A 19,936-nucleotide genomic window follows, 5' to 3' on the forward strand; every position below is an offset into this window, starting at 1 on the left:
TTCCCTACTATCTGCATCTGGGCTTATTTGAGGTAGGACACGGTTCTTGTCTCCATTTCACTTAGACTTTTTATTAATGAAGCAGCCTTAGTATCAATCTGAAATCCAACCTTAAGTATATTGTCGTCCCAAGGAAATCCCTGGTTTTTCATCTGGTATTTGCATTTTTTTCTTTCTTCAAACCACATTGTCATTTTTGAAATTTTCTCTGGTGCTACCACAAAGAGAAAACTCATAAAAAAAATTAATTATTCAGTAATATGTTGTATCTATAATGCATATTTATAATTATAGGACAGCTTTTTAAAATAGATCTTAACATTTAAGTTATAAGTTCCTCATATTTATATGCTAAAAAATCAAGTGTAATAGAAAGTAAATAATCTTTAAGTGTCAGGAAATATTACATTTCATTTCAGTAAAGATAATGAATGACCATTCAAAATATCACCCATTGCTATAATATCTGTATAGACCAGATAGATTATCACCACACCTACCAACATTTAAGTTCCAATTTACCATTATAAAGTATGTCAATAACTGAGAAATAAGAAAGTCTTTAAAAGACTTTATTTTATTAATTGGTTGAAGATGCCTCCAGATACTAAAAGAATATGTTTACATATGCAAATACATACATGCACGTATACCTGTTTTACAAAGTTGTATATATATTCATATTGCACTGCCATAGATAGCTTATGTTAGCAAAACTTTAAAAACTGATATAACGGTGAATTAAATCTACTTTGTGGAAAATATGGAGAAATACTAAGGAATTTAATACCAGCAAATATGTTCCCTTTGAAACAGCAAATTAGATGTGCAGGAGGATTTTGGTCACACTTCAAAGAATAATATGCTGAGATGGAGAGCTATTCTGTTTACTCTTGCTCTCACCGGTGAGGTTTTTCTATGTTAAACAGGCTTTTGATTACTTCAAAGCATGTTTGAAGTCCTCGTTCTGCATAGCTGTTACACAAAGACAAATATTCTTGCAAATTTGTGCAGCTAATATTGCTGCATGTTATATTTATAAGAAGGACCTACAGTTTCCTATTTAACACCAAGTTAATGCCTTTTTATTTAGCTATGACAGCGAAGGTCGTCTGACAAATGTTACATTTCCAACTGGAGTGGTCACAAACCTTCATGGAGACATGGACAAAGCTATCACAGTGGACATTGAGTCATCTAGCCGAGAAGAAGATGTCAGCATCACTTCGAATTTGTCCTCCATCGATTCTTTCTACACCATGGTTCAAGGTAGACATGAAACGTAATTTTAAACTAATAATTTTAAAATACCACTGGCACCCAAATACAGTGTGGCAACCCCTGTTTCCTAAAATGAACCAGAAGAGGGAAAGTTAAAATAATAATTCTAGAGATATTGATGAAATTATCTAATGTCTAGATGTAATGTTTATTTAGTTATATATAAAATTAATTATAAAATTACATCATATATAAAACAATATGTTATCCTGGAAATAGTATCTTTTTCCACTCCCATTTAATAAAACAACTTAACTCCAACTCTTCACGGGCATCATCAGACCCTTTCGAGTATCTTCCACAGCTTTCCCAAGTATGTATCTTTACTGCCATGAAGCAGAGTACTTTCTGAATCCATGTGATCCAGTATCTGATGTGGATTCTGGAAATTTTGTGGTCACTGGAAATTTTACCCTAATCCGAGTACCCTTTAACGTAATATCTGGCCTTTGAGTTTCTTCATTCTATATCCAATATCTCTATGAAGGAACCTCCTGCCACATTCCTTTTTAATGTAAACTTGAAAAAGACTGTTTATAATGATAGTTGCAATTGCGAGGCCATAGTTCTAAGAAGAATTGCCAAAACCGAGTTAAACTTCTTTGACTCACTTTTTTACCAGTTCTGTCAGGTAATCTCTACAATCTCTAAAATTAATATTGCTTGAATTCATTTATTCTCCCAAATGGTCCTATATTATGCAAAATTTTCAAACTGAAGTGTAGCCTACACTAGGAAAGTGTTTTGTACCAAATATAAAATGACTCCCCTTTTTTTTAAGTCAATTTCCAGGAATATCACCTTGTATTTTTGGTATAAACGGTACAGATATTAAATCTTTTCAAAGTTCTTTGATAAAGGATACAGGGATAGGGGAGGGAGGGGGCCTCCCAAGACGTTGGAAGTGACACACCAGCCTCCAAAAGAGCACACTCTTGGCACTTTGCAAAACACTTACTGCACATTCCATGGAGGTTGAGCCCTCATTTATTTCATTAGGCAAATGAGAAAAAAGAATCTACTAAGGTGGAGAAGGACTTTAAATTCCCCTCAAGTTTTCCTTCAGCCAAAGCTATTCCAGCATGAAATGCCAGAAATCAAAGTTGTTTTGTTGTTTTCTAAGAGGACATCATTAAGCGCTGTTTATTATAGAGTTGACGTTTTAGAAATTTATATCACTTCTAACGGCATAGCCGACTATTTAATCCATATCTATAGTTCATGTCTTCTGCTTCTTGTTCTTTAGATCAGTTAAGAAACAGTTACCAGATTGGTTACGATGGCTCTCTGAGAATTATCTATGCCAGTGGTCTCGATTCGCACTACCAAACAGAGCCACACATTCTGGCTGGCACAGCTAATCCAACAGTTGCCAAAAGAAACATGACTCTTCCTGGTGAAAACGGTCAAAATTTGGTGGAATGGAGATTCCGAAAAGAGCAAGCGCAAGGAAAAGTCAATGTCTTTGGTCGAAAGCTCAGGGTAAGTGTCAGAGAGCAGGTGACAGCTGCCAGTCCTCTGTGCTGTGTAGCCGACTGTCCCTGACCGGCTTGGGACTCATCTCCTACTCACCCTCATCTGTCCACTGCCACAGTCAGTGTAGCGCCTTACCTTACAGTGTTATATCCAACCATCAAGCCATAAGATCATTCATAATGAAAGCCAACTATTTGAGAAAAGGTTTTTCTCAATACATCTACATTAAAAATAATTCTTCCCTGAGAAATTAGGAAATTGCATGTAGCAAATCTCAAATGGCCTGCATATCAGTTGATTCTTATTTTACTAATATTGTCTTAATAATCTTATACTTTTCCTTTACCCGCTCAGGAGGGGTGAAGATAAATAAGAATTGGCTTAAATATTGAAAGTTTTCCAAATCATATGTATTGAAAGAGATGAGCTGGCCATTGAAAGGTGGATTCTTTCTTTGCATTCTTAATATTTTTAAAGTACAGTTTGGGCACATTAAAGAGTATCAACATCAGAACTTAACTGCTGCCTCCTCACTAATGATTTATATTATTTTTAGGAGAACTGTAATATTTCTGATTATGCTAGTGTACTTAATCTCTGCAAAATGTTTTCTTCATTGCCTCATTAGAAGTTTTTTTCTCCCTCTCACATTGTGGGCCAAATATATCTAGGAAGCAAGCTGTGATTTATGACACCTATTAGGTAAAGACAACATAGATTAAGTACCAAAACACAGGTGACAAGAAAGCTAACTTCACTATAAACTGAACCTGATCCATTCTTTCTATTAGTAAACAGATTTTAGCTTATCAGATAATTGTAGATAACTATTCCTAAAATTATTTCCCTCGTCATTAAAAAAAAAATACTTAAAATCAAGGAGAGAGAACAAAACATGAAACGTACAATTAATGTCATTGTTTTCTACATCAAAAGTGATTAAATTATTACTATAACAGGCCAACATTATTTACCTTGACAGTCCTTCAGGGTAAGAAACAGCCACTACATACTGTTTCTGACTATTTCCAAGAAAGATAAATGAAGTAAAAAAAGAATCAGTGAATCAAATACATACTGTATCCAACTTATGGGTTATATTCTGATTCTACTTCAACTGCAAGGCAGGTGTTCGGAACTACACATAGCTCCCACCTTACCCATATCCCAGACGGTGGGAGCCAGGATGCCCTAGCTTCAGGCCCCATGGATCAGGAGTTCTAGCAGCAGCAGCTAGGGAGGCTGGAGGGGGGTCAGTTTAGTGAGAGAAGTGAGGAAAAAAAAACAACAACAACAATAGAACACAAGAGGGAAGAACAGGACTAAGGTTGAAGGTAAAATGATGGGCAAGCTAACAAGCTCAAACTTGTTCTGGGCCAGTTTCCTAGAGTCTTGGGCTGTTGCCACAGTAAACTCTAGCTGCTGCCTTTTCTTCTACTGACCCCAGGACTCAGTAGCTGTCTTAATTCCTATCTGCCACCACCACTTACTACTTCTTCCCAGGACCTCTACTCCCTTGGGCCATTGTAAACTAGAAGCTAGTTCACAGGTTTTATCTTATTCAACTATCCATAAGGGAGGCATAATATACATGTACACATATGCACATACACACAAAATCTCAGGCACAGGACTCACTTCATCAAAAGACACGAAGATACTGCTCACATATGTGCTCCTCATTCTGCACCCCAAAGACACAGCCCTGAACTAGAATTTAAAAACTATGGGTTCCACTTTTTACTAATAATAAACCATCTGGGAAAATTATAACCTCTATAAACTTCATTTTCCTTATCTATATCATGATATCTATATTATGATCTAATAACTCTTAACATTATGACATAGACATGATAGACAGAGCTGTATTAGGGATAAATAAAATTAACCCTGCCCTGCTTCTGTTTCCACCATTGTTACAGAATCACATGAGACAATGTGAAATACTTTGAAAATAAACGTCATGATTGTGTTCCCTAACGCTAACCCAGAGACTCTCAACCGTGTACACAGACATTGGGCATTTATACCCCCAGAGCAGGTGGAAGCAAAAGCTGTTTAGCTCAATGGTTAGGAAAATGTCGGTGCAGAAGAGGAAAGAGTAGGCGAAATAAGTTGCCCACAGTTCTTTGAGATAAGCTGTGTGTATCCTTTTTTTTTTTTTTTCTTTTGGTGACACTGCTTTTTCTAGACATAAAAAGACATGAGAAAGTGTAGAGAAAAAGAGAGGAAATCCAATCTTAAGTGCCTGGTTCTCTGTCTGATTCTAAACGAAGAAAATACCTCCCTTTGGGGAGGAAGAGACTAGTGCACACACAGTCATGGTGTTAGTTTCCTTCTAAATAGCAAAACCACAATGCCTCAGCAAGACACTTCAGAAAATATACTATTTAAAATGGCCTGTGCAGTCACACCGAAAGGAGATTTCCAGCTGATATGTGTGATTGCTCTCATAGAGACAATGCCAAGATCACAAGGGAGGGTTTCTTACTTTCAAGATAAGATTGGATGTGCCAGCTCTGACTACTAATTTCATTCCTCTGTGGATTCTGAGAGAGAAATTCTAGGGAGAAAGTGATGATAGGAAAATCTGGTTTTAGGACTGGACCCGGAGTCTGCCAAAATAGGAGAGAGAGAAATGAAGAAGAACCGAGGCCAGCCCAGCATCTGAATCCGCCAAAGGGCCACCATGTGCAATCCAGCCTTTCCTGAAACAGAGGACATCTCGTCCCTTACTGTTCATTATTTCCTAGCAGAAAATTCTTTTCATTTTTAAGTTATTAACTTAGCTATGTGCCTGACACAAGGTGGACACTCAAATATTTATTCAATGAATTAAAGAAGGAGGCAAAGCCAACCTTGTAATATGGGGTTAATTATTTCATTGGGTCTAGATCTTCCGAAGACAGGGGCTATGTGAATAGAATAGCACATTGTTGCAAATGTTTGACCACCATAAACAAACCTAACACTAAATATGAGATTGCATAGGTATAATAGATATAATACTTGATAGAGTAGTTTAAGTGTAAAAAAAGACAAAGATTAGAAAAGGAAAAATTATATAAAACACTACCAACTTCTTTTCTTTAAAGACATGCATAATGGTTGCTGCTCTCTGTCTTATAATATTTAGTACACATTTCTAATCTTTGTCAGTGTTGGACTTTGGAACCAGCCTTTAACCAGTTACAAAAAATTGTAGGCATTCTAATAATAAAATTCATCTTCTAAACTTGTCAGAACTCAGATGCTCAAAAGAAAAAATTTAGTGAATTATTTTAAAAAAGAAATTCTCAAAATTTGAAAGCCAAAAGTGTATTTAAAGGCATACATAAATATGATAGCATATTTAAACCTTATTATGCCAGCCATGTCTGTGTGATATCCTATTTCTCACTTTAATCTGAGTGGCACAGCCTAGAGTGGGATCGTACAATGCAGTTAGCACTTGGTGATGTGCAGAGACACACAAAACAGTCTACAGCCAGTTGATGTTCTAACAGGGACACAGGGAGTTGAGATACTGTCACCGACTATACTGGGTAATGAGCCAGCCCTTCCTCACTACCCTCCATAACATTCTGGATACGTGAATATAATCCGACTGTGCTTTATGTCTTTAAACATAAAACATTGTTTTAACGTCTTTATGCCCTAATTTTTCCACAGAGAAAATAACTACCCCTCTCCCAATATCAAAGGGACGTTGTGATTAATTACAGTCATGCTAGACATGATCTTCGAAAATAAGGATTTTCCATGCTTCTTTTAAAGAAATGTTGTATATCACAAAGGAATTCCTGGTGATCTCTTATCCAGACCCAACATTTGGATTCATTTTAATGTAGCTGGAGATATAGTAATGATCTGATGTCAGGGTTTTCATCTTACATGAACTACTCAATTTAACTTGATATTTTCTATATTAAAAACATTTATTAAAAGGCCATTGGGGTATGAAACAATGCCAGTGCTTTATGATTGTCGAAGAAAAGCTTGCAAAGTTGCCATGATTTCATAAAGGTGTAGTTAAGTGCTACTATATCTCAGAATGAAAATGTCACTCGACTTCTGCATTTCATTTATAACCCAAAGGAGAAAGATTAGATGTGTTTGGGAGGGATAGAAAAAAAAAAAAAGGTTCGTTAGTATCTTTTGAGATCTTACAGATCGAATCACAATGGCTGGTGTCTGGAAACAGTAATAAATGGTTAAAACCTTGGCTTGTGCTGGGAACATGGGAAAACACAACCGTGTTCTAATGCTTTCTTCATTACTTCAGTTTGAGAGAAGAAAAAGAAAGTATTACATATGATATTTGTCTGGATAAAAAGAAAAATTAAACTTCTATCCAGATGTTTGGGCTCACATGTATCCACACAGTGACGTGTTTAGGATGGTGGCTCACACAATGGCAACAGTAAAGACACCATTTGATGTTCACCTGGTGCTGTGTAGCCATACTCAACGAACCAAAAAACAAATCAGAAGCACAGTAGCAGGGTGCAGGCCGTGAAAAGAAGAGGTTCCAGATCTCTCTTTTTGCCCTTCTCCCTTCAGGAACCAAACGATCATAGCAAATCTGCAGTCCAGATTTCTTATGCTCTAACCACAGGAAATATCGCAAAGATAAAGAAGGGCTAAGGAAGTCAGTAAAGAATTGAGATACAAATTAAAGTGAATACAAAGTAAAATACAAACAGATGGGGCAAATCTGTGTGGGCGAAATAGTCCACGGAAACTGCATAGTCAGCCTTGTGGGGCTCTTCACAAGCTAGAATAACCTGAGGAAGGAAAAAAGGGGCAGACCTAGCCATTTGGGGGATTTTTTCTTTTAAAGCACAATCTGAGAAATGCAAGAGCCCTGGGAAACCATTTGAATTGTACAAAACCTCTTAAGGCATCAAAAATTTTGTGCAAATATAAGCCGAAGAGCTGAGTTCTGCCGGTTCAGTGAGTTAATTTGATATCAAATCAAATCTTTCTACAGACTTTACAATATATATTTGTAACATTATATATTTGTAACATTAGCTAGTAGCTTCTTTCCAAAGTGCACAAAGCATTCTGCAAACCTAAACTCATGAAGTTTCACAAAGTCCACATAAGGCAGGGAGCGACTAATATGCGGATGTTTCCACATGGGAAAACAGAAGCCCAGAGCCTTCAGCTGGCTAGTCATAATCACATCGAAATCATCGAAAGACAGAGCCTGAAGGCTCTAGTGTAACCTCCTTATTTACAGATGGACAGAACAGATTCAGAGGGATTAAAAGCCCGAAGTCATGCTGCTTCTAGGCCCTGTCAGGTACGGAGATGAGGCTTTTTGACTCCTGACTTCCTCCTCCTCCTCTCAGTGGGCACACGTGCGCCCACACCCCACACCAATACATACTGTTTTTGCTATGGTAGTGTTTTTGTTTTTGTTTTTTCCCCACACCGGAGGGATCTTAAATGATAGAACCAAAAATTAAAATCTCCTAACTTCCATCCAGGGCTCTGCTTTCTCATTTTCTGTGAATCATCATTCTGGGTGCTTTTTCTTCCCCAAATCACTTTGCTTATAAGGCATGAATTCTTTTTAGCTCATATCTTTACCTTCATAATACTTCATAATACTCCCCTTGAATAGCTAACTGGAAAAGTTTAAGCTTAAGAATATTTTTTCATGGCACTTGTTTAATGTCAATAATAAAATGCACAAATTAGTCTTATACCACATTTTACATAAATATACATGAATGTTATATATGTTTATACACACATGTTTACATATTTGTGTGTGTATAACTTAACAGCTGATGTTGTCCATTTTGAAGGTTCTAGCTAGGACATGGTCATGTAAAATTAAGATTTTCCCATTTAATTTTTAACAGTCCAAATGGTTAAGAAGATTTTAGTGTATACAAGCCACCACCACCACATAGGTGCTGCAGAAGACGAGAGAATGAACAGGCCCCGGCCTCACTCTGAAGGGGTCCCCAGTCTGTGAACACAGTTGGGCCGTTGTAAAGTAGAATTCAACCGAGGCTACATTCCCACTGTGCTGGTTTGTGTATGCCTTGGATCACAGACAGGAACGGCCAAATGTGGTCAAAGGTTTTGGACATGGCACAGAGCCACACAGAGACCCTATCATGTGCTGGTTTGCGTATGCCTTGGATCACAGACAGGAACAGCCAAATGTGGTCAAAGGTTTTGGACATGGCACAGAGCCACACAGAGACCCTATCATGACAACTCCGTGCTAGATTTGTAAATCAGGCACAACAATCAGACCATGTAGACATGGGGGTAAAGGATCTCAAGTCCCTGCCGGCTAACCAGATGTTGTTGAAGAAAAAGGCATTCAAAAACGTTGTGACATTTCAGCACTTGGCCAAAAAACAATCGTGTTTGTAACCTCCCGCTACTTAAACTCATTAATAATTTACAGTAATATGGGTTCCAGCTTATACTTAACTGCTCTTCAAAGGGCTACAGTCACGTTTACCACTCTTGTATTTCATGTAGCCGTGATTAATCTACTAAGCAATTATTTGCCAGTGCTTATGGGGGAGGGGTTTTGAGTAATTTATGGAGATGTCATGTTTACCACCTTCATATCTTCTGAGCAAACTTTAAAGCAAATACATTTTGGTATTTTCTTATCAGTTGCTTAAGTTTACAAAATGTAATTGAAAGGTTTTGAACAAATGCCAGGCTGTCTTTCTGCCTAATGAAACCTTTTAAAAGAGCAGTTAATCTACTGCTTTGCACTTGTACCCAAGAAGTTGCTAAATTAATTTACTGACAAAGAGAATCAATCACCATAAATGGTGTTTAAACAATAATGGGGGCTCTGCAGAGTAATAAGGGACTAGTATTGGAATAGCATGATTTATTTTATCATCTCGTTTGTGTTGTAACAGGTTAATGGCAGAAACCTCCTTTCGGTTGACTTTGATCGAACAACAAAGACAGAAAAGATCTATGATGACCACCGTAAATTTCTACTAAGGATCGCCTACGACATGTCAGGGCACCCAACTCTCTGGCTGCCGAGCAGCAAGCTGATGGCCGTCAATGTCACCTATTCATCCACAGGTCAAATTGCCAGCATCCAGCGAGGAACTACCAGCGAGAAAGTAGATTATGACGGACAGGGGAGGATTGTATCTCGGGTCTTTGCTGATGGTAAAACATGGAGTTACACATACTTAGAAAAGGTATGTCTGCACACTGACAGTAAAAATAGGGATGCAGTGATTAGTGTTTTTCAGCAATCTCCCAGAGCATTTCAGGAGGGGAAAAAATTGGCATGTGACTGAGTTCCATTTATTATTCTGAGTATCAATATGTAAGTCACGTTGGTACAGCACAGATGAATTCCTGCATTAGCAAAGTAGTTTCTCCTTAGTTAAGTTCTACTCTCTGAGACCCTTTTAAGTGATTTATGCTGTAAACAAACAAGCAATAACACTGTCCACCTGCCAAGCTTATACATCGACAACATTCACAAATTAGACCTCTGGCATGTAAGTCATTTGTAAATAATCTCCATGCTCCCTCTTTCATTTAAGAGAGAGCCTTGTGTTAGCACAGCTAACGCTGTCAGATTTGTGTTGTTGCTGGCTGAGCTTCAACATAACCATAAAAAGCATGTAGATCCTATTTATGCTCTATTAACTGAAAGAGGCTACTTTCTAGAAAGTCACATTTCAGGTACTCTTTGGCACCTCTCCTTTCTTCTGCGTATAAAAGGCAAGTGTCCTAGCTTAGGCTTTTCCCCATTCTAAGAACTATGCACAATACCAAAAGAGACTTAAAGTTACACATGTGCAAAATGCTAAGTCATATAATGCGAGGTTTGGTGTAGTGACTGGGGCCGAGAGAGAATGAAGGTAAAAGAAAAAAGAAGGGAAAGGAAAGAACCATCTCCCTAGAATCCCTTTCTAAAGAAATATAATCCACCAAAGAACATATTCATGGAATGCTTCATTTGCCTTTGAGACAAACGGTAGCCTTAGGAAATGGTTCAGTTCTGAGTTCTGATACCTCCCAGACCTCAGAGCACTCGCCACCAGTCACGCAGCAGCCTGAGTTACGAACGCAGCTGAGCGGTTGCTGAGTTCTCTACCCTTACTTGCTTCACACAGAACTTTTGCCACCAGAAACTCATGTCCACATCATCATCATGCTCACCTTGCACATTTGTTCTTCCCCAGAGGTGCTAGTCTACACAACCCCCACATCTCAACCTGACCCCGCACTGGAGCCATGTGTCTCATTCCAGACAGCCTGTACATGGCTGCTCTCCCTGAGAACCAGCTTTGGAGTCACAGTTCACCGTCGGAGGCTACCTGTCATCAGGCAGCCCAGCTCTGGGGGGCTTCCAGTGAGGCCCCCGTTTGCCAGTCTGTCCTCTTGCAAACCTGCTACGTGATCTTAAAAGAGACTTGCCCCTGAGACAATGGGCTGTGCCTGTTAGGTGACGGTTTCCCTCCATGCTAACCATCCCACTCTACAGTTAGTCACTCCACAGAGTAAGCCCCCTACACACATATACCTCTGGGAACAACATCTGACACCTGGAAAATATTTCAGCCCCAAGACATCTCCCTGAAGAGATGGAGTGGACCACAGCCTCATTCTGCAACACCTTTCCCAACCTAAGTACTTTACAGAGAAGAGTAACAGAAACATGACTACCCAGACCCCCAAATCAATACTGATCAGAATGTGACTGAAAAATGTTTAAGGGGAGCCAAGGAGCATGTCATTGAAAATGACGCAGGCAGTAACTGAGATCACCTTCACACATCAGCAGGGATCAGAAAAGCTGACAAGTGCTTTCTCATCATCTCTCTGAAATCCCTAAATCCATCCAAACTATCTCCATTTCCTTGCAGGATAGACACACTAAGCCAAAACCTAATCAGAGCAAAACAAGTATATTTTACTAACTACCATCAGCTGTGATTTTAAATGATTGCAAAACTAGGTACTGATTCCTGTGAATTCAGCAATAGTCCAAGCCCCCCTGAAAGAACGCAGACCGTTAGAAACAACGCTCAAGACATTCACTACTCAGCCTGCATACAAAATATGTCCTTAGACGTGCCCACAGAGGAAATCCTGCAGAAGCCTAAGTCATGCAAACTGCTTTTGAAGATAGTGGACAATAAAAAGAATGAGCCTCGGACAAGGGATTATGCATTTATATGTCAAAAGCAAAGCACAAGCCCCAGGAGGGCTGCTGACCTGAGCATCCTCGAAGCTCTGCCATCTTTCCATCTGGTCTAACAGGGTTCAGAGGGAACTTCCTCAGAGGGAGGAGCTGCTCTGTATGACTAGCGAGCTTCACTTAACCAGCCTCTGGGCTGACCTTCTCTCATGTTGGCCTAATAAATTCATGTCTTTTGTCTTTCTGCAATTACTTGCAAAATAAGCAAAGCTTACTTTTATATATTTATTCACTTCGTAATTTAGCACCAAAGCAGTATGTAAGCTCAAAAACCATTTTTATAGCACCTGAGGTACAAATGAGATTTGGTATTCACAAAAGGAAATTTCAAAATGTAGGTTTTATTGTCATTAAAATGCCATGCAAAAATTTGCAAGCAAAACGTATCTGGGTCCATATTCCTATTAAGGGCATTTACAGTTCTCACTCTCCATGTGATTAATTTAGCACTGTTTGTTGATGTTGATGCTATCCATGGGGCTAAGTTTATGTCTCTTCTTCATAAAATGATATTTTGAATGCTTTGCTCCTCCCCCAAATCCACTAGAAATTGAAACATGATTTGAGTGGCTCTTCAATCAAATAAGGGGGAAAGCCACCTTACTAAATAATTGCTAATTATGGATAGTATTGCATTTCCCATGTGCTGTTTTCTCCTTGAAATATTGTCTTTAAAACAGCTTTGCCTGCGCCTGCATTATGACTTATCCAAATCTATTGACAATCTGCCGCTTGGCTGTGAGTGCCTGGAAAAGAATGGTACAATCCTGACAAGTAGCACATTATGAATCTTGAGCCATTAATTGCAGAACCCTTCACAATTAAGCATCCAAGCAAATTAGGCAGGGAATCATTAACAGCATGTAAGGTCAAGGATAACTCAATTAAAATGAAAATCATTTTCTCGAGCAGAATGTTTCCGTGTATTCGTGGTCACTAAATCTGCTTTTGCTTCCCCCATTCACAAATATCGGATAACAATATGTTCTCTTGTTGCAGTCCATGGTTCTTCTGCTTCACAGCCAGCGGCAGTACATCTTCGAATATGATATGTGGGACCGGCTGTCTGCCATCACCATGCCCAGCGTGGCTCGCCACACCATGCAGACCATCCGATCCATTGGCTACTACCGCAATATATACAACCCCCCAGAAAGCAATGCCTCCGTCATCACAGACTACAATGAGGAAGGGCTGCTTCTGCAAACGGCTTTCTTGGGTACAAGTCGGAGGGTCTTATTCAAGTATAGAAGGCAGACCAGGCTCTCAGAAATTTTATATGATAGCACAAGAGTCAGTTTTACCTACGATGAAACAGCAGGAGTCCTAAAAACAGTAAACCTCCAGAGTGATGGTTTTATTTGCACCATTAGATACAGGCAAATTGGCCCCCTGATTGACAGACAGATTTTCCGCTTTAGTGAAGACGGGATGGTAAATGCAAGATTTGACTATAGCTATGACAACAGCTTTCGAGTGACCAGCATGCAGGGTGTCATCAATGAAACTCCACTACCCATTGATCTCTATCAGTTTGATGACATTTCCGGCAAAGTCGAGCAGTTTGGAAAATTTGGAGTTATATATTATGATATTAACCAGATCATTTCCACAGCTGTAATGACTTATACAAAGCACTTTGATGCTCATGGCCGCATCAAGGAAATTCAATATGAGATCTTCAGGTCACTCATGTACTGGATTACAATTCAATATGATAACATGGGTCGAGTAACCAAAAGAGAGATTAAAATAGGGCCCTTTGCCAACACTACCAAATATGCTTATGAATATGATGTTGATGGACAGCTCCAAACAGTTTATCTAAATGAAAAGATCATGTGGCGTTACAACTATGATCTGAACGGAAACCTCCATTTACTGAACCCAAGTAACAGTGCACGTTTGACGCCTCTTCGCTACGACCTGCGAGACAGAATCACTCGACTGGGCGATGTTCAGTATCGGTTAGATGAAGATGGTTTCCTGCGTCAAAGGGGCACAGAGATCTTTGAGTATAGCTCCAAGGGGCTTCTAACTCGAGTTTACAGTAAAGGCAGTGGCTGGACAGTGATCTATCGTTATGATGGCCTGGGAAGGCGTGTTTCTAGCAAAACCAGTCTGGGACAGCACCTGCAGTTTTTTTATGCTGACCTAACTTATCCCACTAGGATTACTCATGTCTACAACCATTCAAGTTCAGAAATTACCTCCCTCTATTATGATCTCCAAGGACATCTTTTTGCCATGGAAATCAGCAGTGGGGATGAATTCTACATTGCATCAGATAACACAGGAACACCACTGGCAGTTTTTAGTAGCAATGGGCTTATGCTAAAACAGATTCAGTACACGGCATATGGTGAAATCTATTTTGACTCCAATATTGACTTTCAACTGGTAATTGGATTTCACGGTGGCTTGTATGACCCACTCACAAAATTAATCCACTTTGGAGAAAGGGATTATGACATTTTGGCAGGACGATGGACAACACCTGACATAGAAATCTGGAAGAGAATTGGGAAGGACCCAGCTCCTTTTAACCTGTATATGTTTAGGAATAACAACCCTGCAAGCAAAATCCATGATGTGAAAGACTATATCACAGGTAGGCATAATTTTTTTCAAGTACTTAATTACTGTACTCACTAGATTATACACAAAATAATACTAGATAATACACAAAATAATTGGAGTTGCGTTCTTTAACTTTACACTTTATTCATGCGAAATCAAATGCCTAACCTCTTAAATACATTTATTTCTCTATGGAACCACAGAGAAACCACAAAGGGAAACTAAGACGTAGATTGTTTCTCCTATTCTGCCTGCCAATGCCCAAGGCCACAATTTTCTGAAATGACATGGAATCCAGTCACTTAAGGAAGGGAAGTAGTGACATGGAGAGGCAGAAAACATGCTGAATTTGAAGTCCCCAAAATGGAGTTCCAATCCCAACTCCTCTCTACAAGTTGTGTGGCTTTGTAAACAAGCCATGTTCATTTTTTGAGTCTGTTTTCTTAACCATAAAATGGGGATAATAATGTCTACCTCATGGTATAAAATATAGTAATATGTGCAATTCTACCTTAAAAGTAACTACCTTACAAATGTGGTGTTGGTTTTTCTTTTATACATGTGTAAAGTTCTCATGGAGAGAATCGATGTGAAATACAACACAACAGTGTGTCTCACCTTCTCATCCCTGGGAGGTGTTTAACTCCCTCTTCACCACCATCACCTCAAGGCGATAAAGAACAGTTTCTCCCATCACTTGCTTAGCCGATGAATCCCGTTTCTTTCCTCACTTCTGTCCTCTTATACTATTATCTTCATTGCCGTTTAGTGTCGTTCTGTCTCTACTAACAGACAAACTGATTTTCCTGCCAATATGGAGTAATTTTCAGGGTAGAGACTTAAGATCTTTCCAAGTTTAGTGCCTGATCTAGTTTAATACTCCACTTCCGCCACCGCAGAACCAGGATGTGAAACAAGGACAAGGTCCAAGCAAGGACCTTGAGTAGCACTACTCTACTTCCTTTTAGTTAGCTGACTTCTTCACTCATCCTCTGCTCCAAGGACTCTTAATCCTTCTGCTGCCATCTTTCATTCCTGAATTACACGGCAACAGTTAACCTCTTTACTACATTTATGTTTCCTGGAGGAAGGTTCTTTCCTGTTTTTTGTTTTGTTTTCTTTTGGTCTGGTCTGTGGTTCTACTGTTCTGTTTTGTTTTGGCTTATGTTCAATAAATGCCCCTTCAGGCTCTTTTCTTGCTCAATATTTGAGGTAAACTGAGATATGTTTTCTCAGTTCCCCTTACAGCTCTTAAAATGCTATCCCCTGTTCATTTCACATGCGCCTCCTGCTTTTATGGACTTCTTAAAGCTTTTCGTAGCTGTCTTCCATGTGAACCAACTGAGAGTCCCCTTCTTTAGGTATCCTAATTCAGCGACACCCTCATGGCGTTCTCTTTCGGGATTTTTCAGTACACATCTTCATTCAAGTCCCATTATTTTGGCAATACTTTTCAATACTTAAGACTCTCTGATATTCACTGTTACCACCACCACCATCCTCTATTTAAAAGAAGGGGAATACCACTGCTTTTAGAGCCATATGGTGCCTGGACAAAGGACTTGCCAGCCTGGCGATGAGGTGAGAGTTTGTGCCCTAGAGAAGGAAATAGGAAGCAGTGGCTCTCCATCATTCTGACAAGCAGTTTACCACTGGTTATTTAAGAGGTGTTGACGGGGCTGACTGAAAGGCGGGCAAGCCCACAGCTCCTGAATCCATCTTCTCCTAGCAACGTGGACTGTAGGGAATGCCATAACAGCATTTTCTGAAAAACATCAAAAGAGAGATGGAACAGCATAAAATATATTAGGTGAAATGCAATTTCAAATTTTCCAGCAATGTGCTTAATATATAAAATAATCTACACCCAACTGTACTCATAAAGCTGCAAGCCTGCTGAGTAGTTCTGTAACATTATAACCTCCAGAATAGAATGAAAGCCTTATTCTGAGCTTAATGGCTTTTGGAGTCACATGGCAATATTTTAAAATACCATTTTAAAGGTTTCCAGGTTCTTTCCCCAAAAAATTTGTCTCCACCTGTGCACAGTGAGCCTTTGAAGTCCTAACTGATGGTAATCAGAAATTCTGTGCCCTTGGCCAACTTTAGCGAGCTTTCAGCATTCATCTTTGATTAAGAATCAACTGTTGATTTTAATACTTGCAAGTTAGGATTTTTATTAACAGAAAATGGGTTGTAGAACTCCACATATCCTTGGGCAGTCACTTTTGAAAGCTAGTAACACAACTTCTATTTGAGAGCAAACTTTACTAAGTACAAAACGAATTTCATTTGTTTTCAACAACTGTGGCTCTTTCCTGCCGCTGTGCATCGTTACTGCCTTTTTTCATCACTACTGCACCGGCTGCAACTTAGCACACGTGACAGTGTATCCAGTCTGTGAGTTTCTATTACTCTGTATTTTCTGTAGCCTTCTGCTATTGAGGTTGTCTTCATGTCTAAAAATAGAGAGTAGGCTTTGAATTGTAGAATAAAAGCAAACATGTACTCTTTTAGGGGTTATTATTTGTGAATTTAGGGTTTCCTTTAAGGTAAGGATTTAAATTTATGAAAGCACAGAATAAACTCTAACACCTTTCATTTGGAACATTCTTCTCCTAGATGTTAACAGCTGGCTGGTGACATTTGGCTTCCATCTGCACAATGCTATTCCTGGATTCCCTGTTCCCAAATTTGATTTAACAGAGCCTTCTTACGAACTTGTGAAGAGTCAGCAGTGGGATGATATACCGGTAAGAAACAAAAAACAAAACTATGAAATGGTGATAAATGGCTTACTTGTGTCTTCTTTACCCATATTTAATCAAACTACCCTGTGAAAAGCATACCAAAACAGTTTTTAATTTTTTTTGACTCTTTTCAGGAAGAAAAACACTTCCCTCTGTGTTTCTGTTTAGCAAAACAGGGGCCTATGAAACAAGCTTAAATCTGTTTTTAGTGATGCTAACAGAAACATACAAAGACATTATCAAAATGTAATAAAATGCAGAAGCTCATTTTTTAGTGCAAGGTTCCTACAGAGAACCCCATGAACCCACATTTATTGCCCTTGGGACCTGAAGGCAAAGATACAATAAACAGGAGGGCAGAGAATCCATATTACAAATTAGTAGCCCACAATGTCACAGAATTCACCTTTTTAAAAATATTAACAGTGTTTCATGGCAAACAATTAAAATGTCCTCTGGTAAGGCTGCCCCTACCTACAACTAGATGTTTATGGAACTTTCCTGAAAATAACAGTTCAGGAGGCCTGTAACTGTTCTGAGAAAAGAAAAGAAAAAAAAAAAAAAAAGAATGGAAAATTGCAAAGTCAAAGCTGCCATTTTAGAAAATGGCACTTTTAATTCCCACCATTCAGACATCAGAAAGGAATACACAACAAAACACTAGAATTTTTAGCTTAAAGCAAGAATAATTAAAGATCAAGAAATTGGGTTACCCCATGATAAGAAGACAGTGCAGTTTCTTAGATTAATTTCCCCCCCTTAAGCAATTTCTTATAATTTCAATGAATACAAAGAGAAAAGTCACCATGGCTAAAACACACACACACACACACACAGAGCATATACAATGTCAATACCTCTGTTTTCTGATACATGTTTAATTCTTAACATGAAAGTAATTCCTTTTTCAGGTGTCATCTTTATATTTAAAAAAGCAAAACTCATCAAGTTTCCAGGATCTGGGAGCCATTTTAACATTTCTAATTGCAAATATATCTACAGTGATAAAAGGCCATGAAGATACAGTGAAGTTTCCTGGTGCATTTGAACAAGCACATCCTAATTCTGTATGACTTTCCAACATATCTGAAAACACTTAAGTCTTACTGTACAAATGACTTGCCAACTTTTTTCCTAGGCAGCCTTTTAAATACGGTTCAGGTTCTCTGTCAGGAGACGCACACCATAAGGACGGCTTAGGGAATCGCTGGCAAAGACATTGAGGCCGCCCCAAGTGCAGAAAAACAAATGTTTCTTTCACTGCTGCAAATGAAACAGATGTTTCCATTTGGGAAACACTGGCCAGACAAATATCTGGTATTATAAGAAATGGCTGCGTTAAGATGCCCCCAATTTAAAACATTTGTCAGTGTAGACGGTGCACTGTCCCCAAGTCTCCAAAAAAATAGATGTTTTCCCAAAGTAATAAATACTCATTTCCAGTCGTCCCACTGTGCACTCATCCTTGTGCATTTCAGTTCTGCAGTTATACTGGCGAAATTCGGCTGAAAACTGTTCAGCAAGAAAGGATAGTTTACTTAAAGTATACAGGCACTTCAAAGCATATGAAATGGGACGCGGTGATCCAGCCCTGAGCACCCCCAGCCTTTCAAATCCTTGTGTTTGCTGCTTTCCCTTCAGCCTCCCATGGAGAAAGCTGCTGGGATGAAGGCCTTGATAAGCTGGGTTCCCCAAATGGGGTGGACGCGGGAAAAGGGCATCTGAAAAATTGAGAGAGAAAAGCTAAAAACATGAATATTTTGCCCACGTTAGAAACTAAAAAGCTCTGAACTAATACATGATGGAGTTACCTCTTTTTCCGTTTCAAAACACATTTGGATCAGCTTGAGGGGAGGGCATCTTGAGTGCATTCCTCCACCCAGGGTTTTTGAAGCCTTTTCATCTCTAAAGAACCAATGGAGGTTTTAATAAATGCCTTGCAGCTCTTTACCAAAGCCCCCCACCCCCGCCCCCGCGCCCTCCCTTTTTTTTTTTTCTTTTGTCAGGAGTGAGAGAGCCGCCAGAAAGCCGGGCTCCTGGCAACCAAGAGCTACAGCTGTTCTCTAACCCGCCCTCTATTCTGTTTCGCTTTCCAGCCCATTTTTGGAGTTCAGCAACAAGTGGCGAGGCAGGCCAAGGCCTTCCTGTCGCTGGGGAAGATGGCAGAGGTCCAGGTGAGCCGGCGCAAGGGCGGCGGCGCGCAGTCGTGGCTGTGGTTCGCCACGGTCAAGTCGCTGATCGGGAAGGGCGTCATGCTGGCCGTCAGCCAGGGCCGCGTGCAGACCAACGTGCTCAACATCGCCAACGAGGACTGCATCAAGGTGGCGGCCGTGCTCAACAACGCCTTCTACCTGGAGAACCTGCACTTCACCATCGAGGGCAAGGACACGCACTACTTCATCAAGACCAGCACGCCCGAGAGCGACCTAGGCACGCTGCGACTGACCAGTGGCCGCAAGGCCCTGGAGAACGGAATCAACGTGACCGTGTCCCAGTCCACGACCGTGGTCAACGGCAGGACGCGCAGGTTCGCCGACGTGGAGATGCAGTTCGGCGCGCTGGCGCTGCACGTGCGCTACGGCATGACGCTGGACGAGGAGAAGGCGCGCATCCTGGA

The 19,936-nt window shown here is 39.8% G+C and overlaps 1 protein-coding gene across 1 annotated transcript in view; it reads left to right on the top strand.

The window, feature by feature from the left end:
• The window catches only part of TENM3 (teneurin transmembrane protein 3), a 400,387-nt gene that overhangs the window by 380,215 nt on the left and 236 nt on the right, over window positions 1-19,936 (top strand). Inside the window, 7 exon segments of the mRNA XM_025050015.1 lie at window positions 1,094-1,269; window positions 2,528-2,763; window positions 9,675-9,971; window positions 12,989-14,600; window positions 17,192-17,322; window positions 19,416-19,934; window position 19,936. The exon segment at window position 19,936 is cut by the window's right edge and continues 236 nt beyond it. Of these exon segments, the coding sequence (XP_024905783.1) occupies window positions 1,094-1,269; window positions 2,528-2,763; window positions 9,675-9,971; window positions 12,989-14,600; window positions 17,192-17,322; window positions 19,416-19,934; window position 19,936 (2,972 nt within the window).

This window comes from Pteropus alecto, unplaced genomic scaffold, assembly GCF_000325575.1.
Source record: "Pteropus alecto unplaced genomic scaffold, ASM32557v1 scaffold24, whole genome shotgun sequence".
Lineage (NCBI taxonomy): Eukaryota > Metazoa > Chordata > Mammalia > Chiroptera > Pteropodidae > Pteropus > Pteropus alecto.